General features: G+C 40.0%; 1 protein-coding gene across 10 annotated transcripts in view; it reads left to right on the top strand.

Moving 5' to 3' along the window:
- The window catches only part of adgrl3.1 (adhesion G protein-coupled receptor L3.1), a 125,131-nt gene that overhangs the window by 39,575 nt on the left and 64,184 nt on the right, over window positions 1-21,372 (top strand). For all 10 annotated transcript variants that reach the window (XM_069168068.1, XM_069168065.1, XM_069168075.1 and 7 more), the window contains exon 5: window positions 16,799-16,908. In XM_069168068.1, the coding sequence (XP_069024169.1) occupies window positions 16,799-16,908 (110 nt within the window). The remainder of the gene's footprint in view (window positions 1-16,798; window positions 16,909-21,372) is intronic.

The following is a 21,372-nucleotide window of genomic DNA, read 5'->3' as shown; positions in this document are numbered from 1 at the left end:
AAAGACACACACCGTCTATATAAGGTCCCACAGTTGTGTGTAGAATTTTGAGGGAAAAAAATAATTTAAACCATTTTGGAATAAGGCTGTAACATAACAAAATGTGGAAAAAGTGAAGTGCTGTGAATACTTTCCAGATGCACTGTATATATATATATATAAATACAAAGTATGTTCAGGGTTGTAAATACCAGCATTTGTAAGTGAAATAATAAACACTGAGGTACATTTGGACAAGCTAATCAAACAACATAGCAACAGTTTAAATATAATTATCATCCCTAAAGTGCAAAGTATAATTTAGGATTAGAAAATTACTTTTCTGTATTTCACTTCTGTAAAGTAAAAGCTGTGTTTATTCTTTGGGCTGCAAGATCCAATAATTCTGTCCTGTCCCCTACCTCCTTTCCTCACTTGACAATGTACTATAATAAACAGTGAAGAGTTACTTTAATAACAATAATTATTTTTGTTTTACCTTGATGATCATGTTACCACCTGCTTTGTAAACAAAGATTAGGTATTAGTTTTTCTGGGACTATCTTTTGGTATGGAGGAGTGGTCTTTTAATAATAATAATAATAATAATAATAATAATAATAATAAACTTTATTTGTATATTAACTTTCATACAAGAAATGCAGCTCAAAGTGCTACACAGCAAGATAATTACAGATATAAAGGAACATTTAAAAATATAGAAAATAAATTAGATAAAACAGATAAAATGCATAAGAAACAGATAAAATACATAAAAATTAATACAAGTAGGCTTGATTTGCGTCGTTCTCTAGGATTCAATTTATGATATGAAGTAGCGGAAACAGCAGTTATAGCAGTTGTGCGTCTTGTGCACTTTTCTAGAACTTTACTTCACACTCTATATTACCCAGTAATACACTAGAAATTAAATCTCCTTTTCTGTTGTGGTCTTAGTAAATTCATTAAGGTAGACTCGTCAGTGTCCCTCCAGGTTTCTGCTAAACCTCGGTTAAAAACTCACACGGGTCCAACCCGTTCGTACACTACTAAAATTCCATTTTCACCAACATATCAGTCTTTTTAAGTTTTATCAAAATATATAGTTAAAATATAAAATGAGCAATATGCATTTCAAAGACGTGGTAGTTCAAGAGCATTGCAGGTGCGAGAGAGCTTCAGCAGTCGCTAGTTAAAAGCTAAAGTAAAGAGATATGTTTTGAGCTTTCTTTTGAAAGTATAAACTGAGCAGCTTCCCTGATATCTAACAGGTAGTTTGTTCTACAGCTTTGGAGCAGAACTGACAAAAGCTGAATCCCCAATTTTCCTTCAGCTGTCACTGGGAACCTCCAATAAACCAGCAGCAGATGATCTCAGTGTTCTTGAAGGCTCATAGTTAACCAGAGAGTTAGCGATGTAACTCGGTCCGAGCCCATAAAGAGCTTTGTATGTGAGGAGAAGGACCTTAAAGTCAATCCTGTGTCTTACAGGCAGCCAGTGCAGAGCAGCCAGAACTGGACTGATGTGCTCTCTTCTTTTGGTTCTGGTTAATACTCAAGCTGCAGAGTTTTGGATGAGCTGAAGTCTCTCTGTTGTTTTCTTTGGTAGGCCAGTAAAAAGTGCATTACAGGAGTCCAGTCGGCTCAAAATGAAGGCATGAATCAACTTTTCAGCATCTGTGATTTATAAACGGCCGCACCATGGCGATGTTTCTGAGGTGGAAAAAACAAGTTTTGGTTTTTGGTCAGCTGTATTAAAATTTTACTTTTATATAGTTGTGTTCACTATACTCTACAATATCAACCTTTTGTCCAAAGTCGGTATAATGGTGGGAACTAGTAACTGGAAAATAATAGCGGCACAAAAATAGTAAAATCACGTGTTACTTTGACTTTGAGTGCTCTTTACTGCTGTCCCACTATTTTCTCCCATGTTTTTCTGTCTCTATAGTTCTGTTATCTTTCCGCTCATGCTCTCTCCACTGTTTCCCTATCAAACCACCTGTCTGTGTAATGTGGCGGTGCTCCGACTGCGATTGCTTTGGCCTGGCTCGGTCTCTCTACTCGCTCTGGCAGCTGCTGCTTGTGTGGCCACTCTCCTACAGCCCATTCCATCCATAATTTATACACAGGCACACACACACACAGGCACACACACACACACACACACACACACACACACACACACACACACACACACACACACACACACACACACACACAGCATGTACCACACACAGCATACACTGCCCAGGGGCTACACCAGACTTTAAGCTCCAATTAGCAGAGCCAGAGGCCAAACTTAATCTTCAGGGATCCTCTGTGGAGGTGACTCAGACCGGAAACAACTGTTTATCACGTATATTTTCAGTGAGTGTTTGTGTGTGGTGCGAGAGGCTCTGAGTGAGCCTTTGTTTGTGTCTACGCACACAATATTGCATGTGCACAGACACAAACAAAGCTCTGATATGCAGTGAGTGTGTTTTAAAAGCACCAGCGTTACACATAAATGCACTCAGTTCATATTTGAGTGTGTGCTCGTGTACATGTCCAGTGGACGTGTGTGTGCACTTGTTAATACACATTGAAGGCTTCATCAGGGCTTTTGGCCATGCTTTCAGCTCTTTCCCATAACTGCACATCCCTCTTCTTCACTCTGTTTCAGCCTGTCTGGGTTCCACTCTCTCATTCCCTCTATGTCTGTATCATCTCTGGCTTTCAAGCTCAGCTCAACTGGCTGATAAAATCAGAGCATGTTCCGCCTGCCCAGTGTTTCCTCAGTATCACATTCTCTCTTTGTTTTCCTCCCCACCACTCTCCAAGACCAAGAAGTGTGTGTGTGCACGTGCGTGTGTGCGTGTATTTGTGAATGTGTGCATGTGTGTGCGCGTGTGTATGTTTGTGTGTGTGTGCCCATACCACATAATTGGTCTTGATATCAAAGCCTCATATCTCCAGAGGGTCTCACAAGGCTTCTCAGGCAACCTAGAAAGGACCTGATACCGCTGCATTTCCCAGATTATCTCCCCATTGGGATACACTGGGTTGAAGGGGAAACGAAGCCGTGGCCATGAAAGTTACGCTTAATCTGTTTTAGTGATATACTGGCCTCAGTTCAATGACTCACTTTATTTTATCGGGTTTGAAGTGAAGGGCCTCTATTTCAAAATGGCTACTGAGAATTATTTGTTTAAAGGTCTTTAAGAGTTTTCTTAAAGTTTTACCTTTTGATAAAAAAATCTTCCCAATTGCACTAGATTCCTAAATTAGGATCAGTTTCAATGTTGAAAGCTACAAATTACTGCTGGGAAGTATGGCCCAAAAATTGTATCATTGTATTTTTTACGATTCTGCCGATTTCTTGGTATATCACAATTTTATTTTAATTTATTTACGTTGTATTTATATTTTTTCATTGACTTGGCCTATATATAGGTTTATATTGGCTTATTCTACTCTCAGCAGTATATACAATATAAAGACAATTTAATGATCGCATGTATGTATTACGCAATAGGATAAAGAATCTGTGTTAATTATTATTTTCTTCTTTGACTTGGTACTCTGGAAAATACACAGACATTACAATACATCGTTACACAGTCAGCCTTTCTTCTTTTTTTTCTGTTCCTGAATGTACTGTAGTTTCTCCCAGCTGTTTACAGACTGTTAGGCTACACCTGGCTAGCTAGCAAGTGTACCCAGCATGCCGTTTGGTGGTATTATTTTATAAACGTACAATCAAATTTTACATACAAATTGTTGTGTGATTGACTTATTAAAGAGAATTAGTGGTAGAATATTCATTGTTGTGTCATAAAGGTATAACTGTAACTGTTTTATGCTTTCCATTCATCACAACAGAAGGGTAGTCATCTGGATGTAACCTCAGGCTGATGAATATGTATAGCTCGTTGTCTAATTTGAAGTAACAGCAGTTGTTTCATCACTTTGAATAATTAATTCATATTGCGGCTAAATTAAAAACCTGTATATCGGATGAACTGGTATACCACCCAGTACTCCTGCTAATGTTGGTTAGGCAGGTTGAGTTGAGTGTACTTCAAAGTATTACTAGAGAGAGTTATATCAGCAAAACAGAAACATTTGAAGGTTGTTTGTTCAATTGTGCACAGGGGGAGCGGTGCAAGTCAAAATGTTGAAACGCCTGCAAATTGGAGCGATTTATTCACATAAAAAACAACTTGGTGGCTTCTGAGGAGATGCTCCACAATTCACTCCTTGTCCCTTACTGATACTTGAGTGCTTCATGGACCAAGTACCTTTCAGCGCACTCGCTCTCATTCTCCCTCTTAATCTCACACACATGCATTCGGGCACTTGAGGCTGGGAGTGTGGACAGTCTGAAGAATGTGTAGACAGCACACACAGGCTCACAAACTCTGTTTTTCTACCTCTGCCACAGCTATCGTGTTAGAAAATTACTTCTGGACTTCAAACAGACTTTCCCCTGACACCACTATACCACCTCTCCCACCTCATCACCTTGTTTGCCCTTCTCCCTTCCCCTCTCCCTCCTTTCTTTCTCTCGGTTGCTGTCCTTTTTCTCTCTCTTTCCTTTCTTCTACAAAAAAAATCCTTCCACATAAAAGAAAACCACTTTGACAAGAAAGACTCGGGTGGGGAGTTGTTCTATTTTCTCCTATCTTCTTCCTTTCTTTGCTTTGGGAAGTGTTAAATAACAACATGCTTTATTTATTATTCTCCTATCTCTCACCCTCTTGATATCTCTCGCCCGCACTGTCACTTTTCCTTGCCACCATCTGTTTTAGCTTTCTCTGCCATTCCTGTTTTTCCATTCGCTTTTTCTTTTCTTTTTTTTTTTTTTACTTTCCCAAGTTCTCGGAAAAGGTGGGGTTGAGGCTGAACTGCATCGGGCTTATTAGTTGCAATATACTACAGTTGATGATACCTTCAGCGGCCCCAGGGAACCTAAGTGCACCATCCCTGTAAACACACAACTGTGCACCAGCCCTGTGTGCGCACACAAATAAATGCATGCATGGACACGTGTGCTTGCTCAGTGATGCAGTCTCACACATTCTCTTTCCCACCCACCCACCCACACACACACACACACACACACACACACTTTGAAACAAAGTGAGAGTTTCTCATCAGTTCCCTGAGCTTGGTCAACTTCTTCTGGCAACCTGCCTCTTCAGAGCTGAATCTCAGCCTTCAAGGCACCAGACTAGTGTGCCAGTGCATTTGTATGTACATGTTTGAAATACATGCTTTCGTGTGAACGTGTCCATCTGTAGTTGTATTTTTTGTGTGAGTGTGTATGTGCGTACAGTGAGCATGCACTAGCAACTTTGAACCATTCACGCGGGAGACTGTAAAGAAACCTCTGAAGTTATATTCCTTTGACTCTGAATTATAGAAAACCACTTGAATCACAGACTGCAATGTAGTGTTAGCCGTGTGCTGCAGCCTAAAACTATGGGAACTATGCTATACAGGCTGGCACTTTTTTTTTTTGTCAGGCATACCTGCACTTCATCTGTCTTCTCCATCTGAGTCTAATCCATCTCTGTAAAGACAGCAGAAGAAGAGAGGAGGAACAGATAATGACAACGAAACAGATAAATAAATGCTGTGAACCTTACATAAATCTTACACTTCTGATGATTATTCCAGCCCAGTGACTAAGTACAAAAAACAATATTATCTGCTAAATTGAAGCTTTGCACCGAGGCTGTGACACTGTCTTGCAAATGCGGTGTGTTTTGCAAAGGTGGACTCACCAGGGTGTTAACAATTATATCTTGTTATTATATCTATGTCTGACTTTCTCTGTCTCGATCTGTTCACTCTTCTCCTCTCCTTCCTCCATTAACTATCCTGCTTCCCACTGAATGAGGTCATTTCTGGAAATGTCCTACTTAATGTGTGTGCGTGTGTTGTGTGTGTGTGTTGCTGTATGCAAGTGTGTGCTGCCACCGTCATATAGTCACCACGGTTACATGAGATGCCCTGCGGCACCCTAGGGGCCCAACTGTCACCCTTGCTCAGTGCAGTAATTAGGGCCCACACACATATATGCACACACACACACACACACACACACACACACACACACACACACACACACACACACACACACACACACACACACACACACACACACACACAGAGATAGATGCATAGAAATGAAGATATACTCAAAGATCGACAGATTCAGGAGCAGGTCAAGGTGTATATAGGAACCTTCCTTTATATATTAGACGGCAAAGACCTTATATGCTCCTTTGAAATCTCATCAATAATATTTTTGTCCTCCATCCACCCACTTGCGCACAGATATACATCCACCCTGACTGACAAGTGTGCTCTTTTCCCCAAACCTCTGTGTTTCCACATGTTGAAGTCTCCACTGTCTGACCCGCTTCTCCTGTCACCATGGCTCTGCTAACCTTAGTTATCATGCCTCACCGAGCACCAAAAGCTACATGGCTGGCCGAGAATGGCCTAGACACCACACACTTTCTCTTTCTCTATCGCACACACACACACACACACACACACACACAAAGTCTGACACATCCAGAGACGAGCACGTGAATCAGTGCCTCAGACATGCTGACATGTAGACAGTGACTGACTACCTGACTGACTTGACACTTTGACACTGAAGCACAAATTCAAACCAGGACACATATAACAACCCCCCACCCCCTCCACCACCACCACCACCACCACCACACACACACACACACACACACACACACACAGGCACAACACCTTGAATATAATTTTTTTTGTGCCACACGAGGTGTGGCTGACTAAATCCTACAAGTCAGTGTCTCGGTGTGGTGTGGCTCTATCATCCTGATGGTGCTGGTGTCGTACACGCTCCTCTGCTTCTCAGCAATCAGGAGAGACATTCCGGCAGCATGAAATGCTTCTCCTCTTTTAGCTTTTAGGAGGATTTGGAGTTTGTGTAAGTAGGTGGTTGGGATTAAACTGTGAAGACTGAGGTGTCACATAGAGAAATCCACAAACAGATGTTAGGCAAGACAGAAACGCGGGGATATCAGCAAAGGAATTTTACTAGGTGAAATTGGGAGGAAGACTTCCCGAGTGTGTCCTGGAATCGGACGACGTGGAAGTTGCCATGGTTACCACTGGAAGAGGGGAGGGGAGGAAAGGAGATATGGCGGAGCTCTTGGCCGTGAACCTGCCGGAAGATAGAAGGGGAAAAAGTGTTTGTGTTCATCATTTATTCACCTCTGTGTATAATAAAACAAACATTATTATTATGAGGCAGTTTTCATTTTGTAAAACACTTTATTATCTCAAATGATAATATTCTGTAAAAACTTTCTAAATAGGATATTCTACCAATTGAGGTCATTTTAAAAGACCGAATTAACATGAATTACACATCCACTTTCTTTCCATAATTAATTTCATTGTTGCCTAGCATGAAAAAAACGTCTCCTGCAGCCACATTGAAATCAAGCTGTGTTGTCACCCTGACCATTTTTTCTCATATATTATCTTAACAATGTCACAAGCATTATGCAGGGAGCAGAAATATGTGCACGGTTTTCATTTGCATAAAAATAGTCCTCTATATGCAGAGAGAAAGCTTACAACTACTGTACCTCAATTTGAAAATGTTTTGTCTTTTCCCAGAAATGTGCCAGTGGTTGATTTCCCTGACTTGACTGTAGTTTGTTTAATTGGACTCTGAATCAAAATTGTATTTATTTCATGCTCTACACTTGACTTGAGTGGTTTCAGTCAGTCACTTTCTGTAACTGATATCTTTCAGGATACAATTTATATTTTATCCTATTGTACATCCATGAGAATGACAGGTGAACAAGGAGGTGCTGCATGCAGTGTCAACAGTAAACAGTGCAGACACATGCAGTGTATTGCGCAGTATATATTGCATATTATATGTCAAAAATGAAAAATAGGAGAGAGTGGCATCCTCCAGCCAAATATTAATAAAGTAAAATATTTCAAAGTTTTTTCCCAGTAGGCAAAACAACATCAGTTTACCTGTGGCTTATCTTCTTGAGAGCTGACAGAAACACATTCAGGGACTGCTGTGGAGTGTGTTAGTGCGTATGTGTGCATTTATGTGTGTGTGTGTGTGTGTGTGTGTGTGTGTGTGTGTGTGTGTGTGTGTGTGTGTGTGTGTGTGTGTGTGTGTGTGTGTTTGTGTTTGTGTGGGAAAAAGACAGAGAGAGACAAGGCTGTCATTTCTTCATAAATGTGGTATGGTGGTGCTGGCACAGAATGTGATGCAAGTGCTTCACTATACCCCATGGTAGAAATATATACAGACTTGTACAAACACACAGGCACCTGTCTCTTGCTCCCTTTCCCTCCGTCAATCACAATCCCTGCATAACTCTTCAATTACTTACTACATCTCAGTTCCTCTGCATCCTTCCACACTTGCTGCTCTTTCTATTCCTTCTGTTCCGTCCCTTCCCATCACTCCATTTGTCCATCTCCAAATGGGCTCACTGTATACAGTATGTGTGTATAACCACATCAGGGAGCTAATAAAGCAGAAACGAGGCCAGTAGCCGAGGAATCTCATATGTGGTGTGTGTGTGTGTGTGTGTGTGTGTGTGTGTGTGTGTGTGTGTGTGTGTGTGTGTGTGTGTGTGTGAGGGAGGGAGAGTGGCCAGTCTAACAGCTTTTTATCCTGTAGCAAGATACAGTAACTATGCTCTGTCTGCTGTCAAATGGGCTTCCTGAACTCCCGCAAGACATAAAGAACCCTGTGAAATCATCTCTCCTCCATCCTTTTGTGATTTTCACAAAGTATCTTTTATTTTATGGTTTTCTCATCTGCAATACTCCCTCTGCTTAATGTTTTCCCAGTTTGTCAATTTATGTTTAATTTCTTTTCAGAATGAGTAACAAGCTTATAAATCTTTTTTTTTCTTTTCTTAACATAGCACATATTTTTGGCTCACTAATAATGTATTTTTTCAAATTTTATGGATGGTATTGTACTGTAGTTTAATAGTGGTATTAACTTGTCGCAATTCCTTTAAAGTAGTGTTTATTTTCTTTTACGTTTTACTGGAATGACAGCAAACAGTAGAGTAAAGTCCATAGTGCAAGTGAATTTAGGCTGTGTCCGAATGTACTCTTCATGAGTTAAACGGTTGTACTTAATTAATCACAGGTGTGTTTTGGGCATTATATGAAATAAACCAATCAGATCTCCCACACTTCCACTTGCACCTTGGTGGATTGCTATAATATCAGAGGGATCTGCAGAAGGAACAGATTTGATTGATTGCAGATTAAGTATATTGATGTAAACAATAATAATCTTTCAAATTTATAATCTTATTAGTCTTAATCTTTTGCATGTTTGTACACTGCTGCAATTCCCTTTGCGGGACAAGCTGAGTGTAAGCTCATTGTGCACCCGACTATATACACGCATATTACTATCCTTATAATGCGCCTTTAAAATAACCGTAAAATACTGCACCATTGACTTTACACCAGGTTTTTGTTGGTCAATGGTGCAATCACTTTTCACTGCATAGCAATGCACCAACAATACACCTGACCACACCTCATTTTCACTCCAACAACACTTAGATGGGCGCAAGTACATTTGCTATGTAAACACTGTGGGTGCTGGACAGACAAAATGACAACTGCATCAGTCTAAATCATAGACACTTTTGTGTTTAATTAACAAGGCAAACATGGTCACAAGGCAACCGCTGATTCATAACTAAATGTCACTTTATAGTTTTCATAGGTACCAATCTCTTTTACTTTACGCTCTTAAATTATTTATTTTTTTCAATAATTTCAGGTTGTGCTGAGCCATCCCAACCATCCCCACCAGTAACTCCACTGTCTGCCTGATTCAGGGTTTATGTATGATTCCAACTGTCAAAAGCATAACATGTTTTTCCAGTCAGTTTTCTACAAGTTACCTCACAGTGTGGGTGAACAAGCAGAGAAGAATGAGATGGTGACATTATGCGCACCATGAATCCATATTTCCATATTGCATGTTCCGACCATTGCACAACTCTCTGAGGGAGCTCTACCGAGATATTTCTTAATACTCTGAACCGTCAGTGTCCCTGCTAGTGTGAAAAAAAGAAGCCAACAGATGCTCAGCAATGCAGTTATGAAACATGTTGCAAAATAATTCAGGAACTACAATGTAGGTTTTTGAATATTTTGTCTTTTTTATTAAAAAAAAAAAAAAAAAAAAAGCTTTAGAAATGAACATATCTTGGTTCACTACTTCTGAAAGAATACCTGTAACATTTTATTCTATAGTAAGTAGTAGTGAACAAATTAAGGTTTTGGAAAATCATTAATCATTATATTCACATTCAGGAGTAGAGAAGTACCCATGGCTGTAATGAGAACTGGATACCACATTTAAAATAGGCCTCATTATTCATTCCTATGAAAGTTAAGTCTTAATTGATACCTACTCCTTAAATGCATCTGGCAAGCTTTTGTGGGCTTCCTCGCTCTTCTGCATTTCTAGGCTGATAGAGCACGTACACTAAAGTCCTTCTTCAGTCAAACTAGCTAGGAGCAGCCTGAGAGTGGTAAGAGTTTTCCACTTGTCCCTGTCATCACACATGTTTTCCTTCTTGTGTTTCCAGTGTTTCCATTTTTCCCAATATTTCCTGCTGCCGGTTTTGTTTTTGAAGTCTCACGTTTCTTCTCATTTCGGTGTCTTCATTTCCTGCTCTTGTGTTTTTCCGGCTTCTATAATGATCTAGCCCACCCTGATCAGTTTCATCTCTCCCTCATTGTCCTCCTCTCCTCATCATCCCTATTTTAAGATTTAAGGGTGATTAAAAAAAAAAATTGAAAATCATGACCCATCCCTAGTATGCAGTCAGTGTTACCCTCTTTTGTGTGGAGAAAATATTAGAAGAAAAATCGAATAGTTCAGAGCGAATTTCGAATAGTAGTTCTGCTTGAAATTCACATAACTAGTTTTAGTACACTCCACTTCTGAACTCAATGCACCACTCGCCAAACTGTGTGACTTCCTGTGAGCTCCCTGCACACATAAATGGAGTTAAATAAAATAATCATGTGGCTCCTCCAGGCTTTACAAATGTTATTGGACTGAACAGGTCAGATTCTGTTAATATCATATCGGTTGTGACCATAGACTGTATATAAACATGAATGTAGTCTCGGGGTCTGAAAAGTGAAAGTGCCCTAAAGTGCAATACCACTGAGGGCTGCTAGGGGGTGGCTTTAAAAATAATTGGCACAGTTAAATACAAAGTGAGTCAATTTGATCACAAGCTATTATGGTGCCATATTATGTTGTAAATTCACTACCTCTGATCCATGTTCTGGTGGTCCTTCTTAAAAATAATTCCATAATTAGTTAGATATTTGCTATGTTTGTTATGCTAAGCTATACTAAACTATGTTTGGGCGCTTGCCTGGTTTGATTTATAGGCCTGGGGTGCACTCAGGGAAAAATGCTTTTTGGGCCAGTGTATGTGTCACATGATAAACACAAATGATACAGTAACCCAGTGTGGCCACTCAGCCAAAATCACTTCGCATTCCTTCCCAAGTTAAGTTTCTCCATGTCTCGATGTGTGTAAGTCAACATAAAGATTGCACGCACACACCAGCTGACAGCGAGTGGTTGTTTGTTGTAACGTTGAGCTTTGATTCATTGTTGAAGGTTTATGCAAATTAAGACATCACCAGTTTAGGCTGACTGCCCATGTGAAATAGTTATTTACATATAAAAGGACATATCAACATGAGTAAAAGTGGGTCGGTTAGAAAATCATAGTGACTATTAATCTAGCTATTTGATTAATTGTGCAGCCTTAGAGTTATGTGTCTGCCAAAATGTTATGCATTGAATGTGTGTAGACGCATTCATTGATACAGTTTGCATATGATGTAGTAGCATTAATCCTTATTAATATGTATCACAATCAAATATACATCAAATATATATGGTAAAAATGTAGTTCTGGAAATGTAGAATCATTCTATGTTTATCTGTATGGTAATATACAGAATGTGTTGCCAGACTGTCTGAAATCACCGTCTTGTTCATTCATTCACTACTCTCTGTAAAATGCATGTTATTGAGTAGTAAATTGAGAATTTAGACCCTTATTGATTATTGGCAGCAGTTTAGTCATGCAATTGTCATTGTGGTATCTGTTACATTAGGATGAAAGTAGAGGACATACCATGGGCTCTAGTTTTTTGTTCCATTGTGGATTTTTTGAGGGCACATCATAGTGAAGTAACAGTGACAGACAGTGAATGGAGCGCACTACACTGTAAGAGTGTGGAGGAGTGATGGAGAAGGTTTGAATATGTGTATAAAGGTCTAGTTCTGTTCTGGGATGTTTTTATAGTCTTAACTGACCACAGTCAGTCTGTCTGTCTGCGCTGGTGTTTTTCTATGTGTGATGATATTCAGACATTTTCCAGAAAGTTTGAATGAGCTAAGCATGTTCACACACTCGGAAAGTGCTCTGGAGTGGTCTGACTGTATTCGAACGTTGATTACAGAGGACTTTGCTTAAGCTTTGTGTGTCACTCACTCTCAGACACCTCTTTCAACTCATGAGGATTAGTTCCCAGCTCTCAGTTGTTCTGTAGTTATATAGTTCTTCAACACATCTGCATTCGAACACATAGACACACGCAGGCACTCGCACACGCACACTCAAATATTTATTCCCTTTTACATCTGCTCACAGACACATGCATGTGCTCGCACATATGCAAAACCCGTACCCCCATACTCGCTCCACCAGCCAGTGTCAGGCTCATCAAGTCATTACGCAGTCAGTAATGTTTATGAGGGGTAGAGACAGAGAGACAGAGATGGAGTGAAGGGAGGTCTGCCAAACAAAGTGAAAAACATCAGAGACAATAACAACAGCAGCACCCACTGCAGCATCGCAGCTTTCTCTTTCCCTGCCTGCCACAGCTCGGCTTTGTTAGTGAATAGTTTGTTTGTGTGTGCTTTTCTATGTGTGTGTGTGTGTGTGTGTGTGTGTGTGTGTGTGTGTGTGTGTGTGTGTGTGTGTGTGTGTGTGTGTGTGTGTGTGTGTGTGTGTGTGTGTGTGTGTTGCACGTTGCAAGAAAGAAAGCCAGCGGGCAAGGCGGTATCCAGGCCACTGCCTTGTTTTGATGTGGTCATGCTAATTAAAAAAAAAAGAGCTTTTCTGCCAACACCAAGAGAAACACACAGGAAAAAATATAAAGCCATTTTGGCATTTGAAAAAATGGTTGTAAAGGTGTGCGGGGGTGTGTGTGTGTGTCTGTGTGTGTGCGTGTGCGTGTGCGTGTGCATGTTCTGCATCTACATTAATCATGGGTCAGAATGCAGAGACGACGTGAATTGAGAATTTCTGCTGATGTTTTTATGTTTTGTTAGGCTGCTGGATAAATATGTTGGTAGCGAGGGAATGAGAGTAATAGAAAAAAAGAGAAGGAGATGGCGGTACAGGGGACATAAGGGAGTCTTTTTTGGATCTGACTCAGACTACTGGCTTAGACAGAATGGTGACGTCAGCACAGGCTTTACTAAGGATGGAGGGATTGAGAGAAACAGAAGGAGCTAAAGTTGACGCCCTGCGGAAGGCAGGGATGAGAAAGGTAATAAGGAGGGAGAGAGGACAGAAAGAAAGAGAGAACGGCAGCAGCAATAAGAGGCCTACAACATATACCTGGGTGTGACTTCGGGAACCGCAGCTAAGTGGGTTTAAGACAGATAAACAGACAGAAAAAAACCAGACAGTCGGAATGAGAGACAAAGAAGGAGGAACAGAGAGGAATAATTCCTAGGTGGGAAGGATGAAGACAAAGGCTGAAAAAGAAATTGGCTTATTATCTTGGCTTAGAGAGTGTTGGGGAGAAAGGTAGTGCAGACAAAAATAGACGAAGGAAGGAGTGATAGGGGAGAGATAAAGCCAGAAGAGAGATTATGTCAAATCTTTGCTCTATACCCTTTATTTAAAATACCAGTCAATAACCTTCAGTGCTTTATGACTCCGTCATGAACGTTTTGAGCCAGTTTTTGCAGTATCATAAAGCAGACATAAATACACATACCCACAGCGAGTACAAGTTAAATTTACTCCCTTTTGCTTTTTTCAAACCCATTTGCATCTTTTCTTTCTTGTAGCCTGCCTGTTTCGATGCTTCAGGCTTTTTTTTTAACGCATTGTTTTTTCAGTTATTTATGCATTTTGTTGGCTTTGTACAATGACTTATTGTTATCTTGTGGTTTCGCTGCCCAGTTCACTTGGATCTTTTTAGATTTGTTTTCCTTCTTTAGGGATGAGACATTGTTTCTGTAAAGCCCCTGGGTTTCTTGCTGCTACCAGTGTTGAAGTTTCTTCACCTTAAAGTCGGTGTGGAAATAATTAATCCCACAATTGCGCCTCTGGCAGCACTTTTGAGCACTCAGAGTTTGAGTGAAACGGTTAGCTCTAATCGCTTGTCTCCCAGTGTGATGACATCATAACCAATAGACCTTTTTTACGCCGGGAAATATGTCCGTCAATGTGTGGTCATTAAATGGGGCTTTGTGCTTTAATTCAACACTGTGGGTCAGCCGGTCGTATCCATCGGTGGGTGTTGTGAGCAAAGTTGAGGCGCAGTGTCAGTTTTGTGTCCCCCACCAAGTCCACAACTTGCACTGATGACAGGTGACCGATGATGAAGGCACCGGGGCAAGAAATTAAAAAGCACAGAGGCGAGAAAATGGAAGGGAGGGAGAGAGAACAGAGGACGGCTGGGTATTGTTATTAGAATAAGACAGACATCGCAACACATAGAGTTTTAAACCTTTTAAACTCCAATAACCCTTCAGTGGACCACAGACACACTGGGCAGCCAAACACACCAATAAATGCCATGATGAGTAGGTCTCTGTAGCCTGCATTAGTTCTCTGTGTTATATGTGAATATTAGACTAAAAAATTAAATTAGCTGTCATGCATATTTCATTATGCAAATTGTTGAATGACTCTGTAAGGAAAGAGGCTTAAGGGGTTTCGCATGCTCATTAAGAATATCTCAATGGGAGAATCTGAATGTTTTTAATGTAAATGCTGTCTGTTTGACAGGTGTGCAGAAGGAAAGAAAGAACAGTTTTACTAATTGAAAGAAAATATTCAGAGGAGAAGAGAAAAGGCTCATCTGCTCTCTTAAAATAGCCCTTCTCTTCTCCTGTGTCCTTTGTCCCTATTCTTGTACATAATATATTCTTCATTCACATTATTTCAATAATTTATTTAAACCAGGAAGTGCCATTGAGATAAAGTGTCACTTCAGTGTGGGGTAGCATTTAATGTTATTACATATATCTATCATGATAATTTATGGGCTTCAGTTGGCGTCCCCCAACAAATCATCTGTGGTTGTGAGGAGGGGCCTTGGTGTGTTTAATTACACTTACACATAAATGTCATGACTTTTTTATAGCCGCACACCTACATGCATGTAACAAACCCTAACAGGCACATAGTAAATATACCTAATACGCTGCCTTCCATAACCTGTGTTAATAAGAGTGAGAAATACTTACATTTTATGTGTCAGAGGAGAGGGCCCTCCTGATAATTAGAATTAATTATCTTCAGTCTGGGGCAAAATACTCTCAAAGACAGGTTATTGTTCTTACTGTACACACAGAAATGCACACACACACACACACACACACACACACACACACACACACACACACACACACACACACACACACACACACACACACACACACACACACACAAACACACACACACACACACACACATACATACACAAGTGTCCTTGTGCCACAGCTCTTCAGTATCCATTGTGGGCTACCTTGTGTACCAGTGAACTCAATGATTCCATTAATGTAATGTTCACTGCAGGTTCACCAGTAAGGGCGTATTGTCTGCTCTGTTGTCAACATAAAGGATCCTTAAACACAGATGACTCTGAAGAGTCAGGGTAAATGTGGTGTATTACATTAGTGAATCTAATAATACATTTCACACATCACGTGTCTGGATCCGGGTATTGTGTTATGGAGTGCATTGGCCCTAGCTAAAACAAATGCAGGCTAATACAATGGCCTTGCAATAAATCCTGCCTTCATGAAAGCTGCGATGTTCGGTTTATGTGGAAACTGCTTTCGAGTGATGTTGATTCAGCTGTTCGATCACTTTGGAAGATGGAGTTTGTAGTGCCACAAAATTTTTATTCTGTTACACTTTTTATTTTATCAAGCTAATAAAAGACACATTTCTGTATAATGCATACAGTTCAAGCTGAATATTAATTGATTTATAGCAGAACTGTTGTATGTATATGTTGTATTGAATTTCAAGGATTTACTCTTTCCATGAAGCAGTGCATACAGTAGTTTGCTGCCAACGGTGTCATGACAGTAACGACCAAAACTAACATCATTAGTTATTTAGCTCTCATCTGTAAAGTGGTTTAGGATTAAGTATGTTTGCCTTTTTATTAGCTCAAGAAAAGTTTGCTGTTTTTCATTGAGATTTCAGCCCAATTTGAACTTATTTTATTCATTTAATGTTTAATTATACTTAATTACTGCACTATTTTTGTGAAATACATTTTTAAGTGGCTCAGAAATTTGGGTCACGACTTAATGACAAAGGAAAAATATGGGTCCTTAAGCTGGACCAGTTGAAAGCCACTTTATTAGACCAAACTAGTTTTAGCTAAATGTTGTTGATTTATGTGTGAATCTGCATGTATTCAACATATCTGCCTCCTTACCCATGTTCTCCATGTAGATGTAACAACCGTACCCAGTGTGCAGTGGTGGCCGGACCGGACGTCTTCCCTGACCCCTGCCCCGGCACATACAAATATCTGGAAGTCCAGTATGAGTGTGTCCCTTACAGTAAGTACTCCTCTTTTTTAGTATTTGAACTTTTTTGATCTCGTATATCTGTAATGTCACAACCATTAGTTATAAGATACGCATCCTGAAGAAAATTCTTGCACTAGAGCTTGCTCAAAAGTTAATAGCTATAAAGTATATAAGAATGAAATGCTAACACAAATGCCTAATAGAATAACAATAACTGAACCAAATAAATGATCACAAAAGTAAGACAAATTTAGTCAAATCAGGTAACTTATTATAAAAGTAAAACTAGCAATGAAATTGTAAAAAAGTAACTGTACTCATCCACATACATCCACACTACAGTATGGCAAATGTGAATGAAATGTGTCAAAAATACTGACAGCCTTTAATATAATCTAATTTGAACTTCTCATCAATGTTTGCTAAAAAGTTTTCCCATGAAACGACTGCAGTTTTTCATACGGTCTTAACTATACCTACTGTATATGCCCTTGGAATCCAAAATGAACTGCGGTAATGTGATGCCAGAGTACGTTTTTGGGGGACGTTTTGATGAAATCACTCCCTGGGGAAGTATGAGGAAGAAAACGAAAGATAGCCTAAAATTGTGGCAGATGGTGATATGACCTTTGACCAGGTAGTAACAGTCTGGGAGGTTGTAGTCACTGGAGTGAAATATTCATGGGACATGTTAACAAAATATCCCAACAACTGTAAAACTTTTTTATTTTTTATTTTTTAAACCGGCATAGTTTCCCCCTAAATCTAGGTTACAGCTCACTGCATAATAAATGGGTAAGGCATCTGTGTGGAGACTTAACGGATTAAAGACATCTTTTTGTCCTTGATGTTTATTTTACACCACGTTCCAGATGACAGGGAGTGTGGTGTTTGTCCAAAGGCTAAGGTAAAATGCAACTTCTGTGGCTGTTTTATGAAAAAGCTAAATCTCCTATTATTCCCCCAAAGCTGCCTCTCTCACTAATACTTTTCTATCACAACAGGTAATAGGATTTATTTTGTTCACCTGGCAGGTAAATTTTATTTTTGACACGTCAAGGTGGAGAACCACACCAGAAGATAAAAAAGCAGATGAAACTTTTTTTTTTTTAACGTAAGAAAATAAAAAAAGCTATTTGTCAAAATTACAGGGTACACTTCAAATACACTGAGAAAGGACGCATTACTCAACAAGTAAGAAATACTGGCACTGAAGTGACTAGTTGACCCACTACACATTTAGCAGTTCACAAACATAACTTCAATGCAAAAATGTATGACAATTACATTTATTTTAATACGAAATATTTCATGATTTTTGGAACATGGTGTCCTTTGTAAAGGTCTCATAAATTCACATTTAGAGTGAAGAAGTAATGTGGATGTTGAATGTGTGTCTATTTTTGTTTGCATCCGATTCTGTATGTCTCATTGCTGTGGTGGAATGACTCTCAGTCATAAAAGACAGGAGAACATGCAAAATTGGATTTGGAAAATTTATTTTCTGCACATTTACAGGCAAAAAAAAGTTAATTTCTAAAATTGCATTTATTCATGTTTATATATCTAACTGGCCAAAAATACTAAGTCACAGTGAGCCTTATTAGTTTTTGAGACATTTGAAGTAAAATGATCTTCATCAGTTTTATGAGTCACAGCATTCAAACGTCTCATCTACCTTCAAGAAGAAAGAAACAAAGATTTTAAACTTCAGTTTTTGTGCTTAGTTCCTCCTGCAGGTATCAAAGTCTTTGTCTAACATAGTCTCCAGCCTTGGCACCACTGTCCATACAGACGGCCAAGGTGATCTCCCACACTGAAGCATTCAATTATGTCTGGCTAAACGGCTCTTGCCTGGCGTCTAGAATGACCAGCAGATTAAATAATAGGACTATCAGAGCCCTCTCTGGAGCAGATGGAAACACAACCTGATACCTGCTTAATGCCCCACCAAGCACACACACACACACACACACACACACACACACACACACACACACACACACACACACACACACACACACACACTCACACTCACTCACTCACTCACTCACTCTGCACACACATCCAGGCATCGAAAAAGAGTCCGTGTATGTTTTGACTCTCGTCTGATTCATTCGAGACTTTTCTGCATGTTCAGTCTTTATCTTCGAAACTGCGGGCCTGCTTGAAAACATGGCACTACTAATGTCATAGATTTGTCACTGTAAAGAAATGTAGATGAGGAATAACTGAGCGCAAAGGGAGATGACTGCGTGCTGATCTGATAAACAACAGGTCAGTCAGGGTAACATTTCTCCCCGCAAAAATAGACAGCATCTGAAACCAAAGTCATCAGAGAGCTCAGCTAACAGAGGGAGGGACGTAGTGAGGGAGATGATGCACTGAAAGAGAGAGAGTATTGGACAGAGAGAGAGAGAGAGAGAGAGAGAGAGAGGGAGCTTTTGACAGTACATTAACATCTTGTGTGTACTGACTGAATTGTTCAGGCTGGATCAGGTAGCGCTGTGATAAACTACCTGGCTCCTGCGGGTGCGTTTAGCCATGAGAAATGTTTCACAATGTTACAGAGAAAAATGTTGTATGAAGGTAAAATAAGTCCTTGGGTACTGTGACCCAACACTTTGAATTGTTTTGTCTGAGAGTAGATCCAGTTGTACGTGTTACGACCCTATAGACAACCCTCATATTGGATTCTTCAAATATTTATCAAATTAATTATTTTGGAAAGGCGTAATAATGTCTGAAGAAGGTATTCCTGCTCGGTGGCATTCAGGCTGGAGATTCAGCCGTCAACAATCACAACGGCCTGCTTGATAAAGCAAATCAATGCTGTCAGTGGCATTGTTGTGAAAGATGCATTTTGGAAGACATTAAGTGCTGAAATATCTCCAAAATGTTGCCATAAATCAAGATCGATCAATAAAGGAGGCTTGTTTTCTGAAATATATGACAGTGTACTCAAACTGTCGTGTTTCAAAAATGAAAACAAGCTGCCGCTGATAAATTATTGCATTTACATGTGAAGGCAGAGCTGGCTTTAGTGCTCTCAAATGACTGTAACATCAAGGGACATCTATAACTCAAGTAGGTCTCCCTCGACATTAAGCACACTGGTAGCACTGTTTGTAGAGCGTAAACACCTGACCTGCAGCAATCACCTCTGAGGCCAAGTGTTGCTAATCACAAATTGACTGCATGGAGAGAAAATGAGCCGAGCTCCAAAGAGACACAACTTTACACTGCAGAGGTACTTTTCCTGAGCGGCTGCCGTTCGAGTAGAATTGGCATGCTTCCCTCTACATAGATATTGTAAACAATTCTCAAAGTGGGTTGTAAAACAGGTAATTAAATTATGTACGGTTCAGTTTTCAGTGAAATTTTGCTCCTCCAGCTACCGTCCTTTTTTTTAATTATTTTTTTTTTTTAGGAATTTTTGGCTTGAGCTACCTTCGCAACTCTTCATCTCTCCTCACTGCACTGCAGGTTTTTGGCGGTTTTCCAAAGCTACAATCAAATGCTGCCTCTTTCTCTCTCTGGCTCTCTGGCTCTCTGTGGTATGAGTGTGTGGCAGTCATGTGCCAAACTAGCCAGCTAGCTTTGGCAGTAATTAGCCACCTGTGTATACTTGCTCATTGCACTGCAGGCGGACTATAAATATCCATACATTAGAGCACTGCTGTACAAAGTAGTACTTCTCTCCTACATGGATAGATTTAATCTCAACAAAATATGCTACATTCTGCAGAAAAAGATATATGATACGTATTGTTTCACTCATGTTCATCCATTAAAAACAGGAAGGAACACTTGGGATTGCGTCTATCCGTTTCCTCATCTTCATGCAGTATACCCTGGTTATCCCAGCTGCTGTTATGAAGCAATTAGCCTACTACCACATTTAGTGTATTAATCAGAAAAGCCAGTGATATGTTATGCAATACCCATGCAGTCTATTTTAGACAATAGAACTTGGCTCAGTAGGAAAGCTAATTAAAAGATAAAATCACCTTCTTGTCTGTCCAATTAAAGACTTCTGTCAGATTGGACCCTTGGAACAACTTCATCACGATGACATGAGAAGCTCTGTTTGTGTGTGTTTGTGTGTGTGTGTGTGTGTGTGTGTGTGTGTGTGTGTGTGTGTGTGTGTCCGTGTCCGTGTGTCCGTCCGTGCTTGCATGAGTGTGTGTGTGTGTGTGTGTGTGTGTGTGTGTGTGTGTGTGTGTGTGTGTGTGTGTGTGTGTGTGTGTGTGTGTGTGTGTGTGTGTCTCTCTGTATGTGCATGTACAGTATGTGTGTGTTTGTGTGGGCACATATGCAGGCATTTTTGTGTTTTCCAGAGAGAGCAAGGGAAGATGGGAAAGGAACCAAAGACACAGAAGGAGAGACGGCAGAGCGACAGCTGAGACAGAGATAGAGAAAAATAGGTTAGACGAGGCCAGCAGACGAGGAACAGAAAGAATGAATTAACTGATAAAAGACACTGTGTGTGTG

The sequence above is a fragment of the Embiotoca jacksoni genome, unplaced genomic scaffold, assembly GCF_022577435.1.
Source record: "Embiotoca jacksoni isolate LCO1_2020_lvr unplaced genomic scaffold, fEmbJac1.0.p SCAF_4, whole genome shotgun sequence".
Lineage (NCBI taxonomy): Eukaryota > Metazoa > Chordata > Actinopteri > Embiotocidae > Embiotoca > Embiotoca jacksoni.
This window is presented reverse-complemented; position numbering and strand designations above follow the sequence as displayed.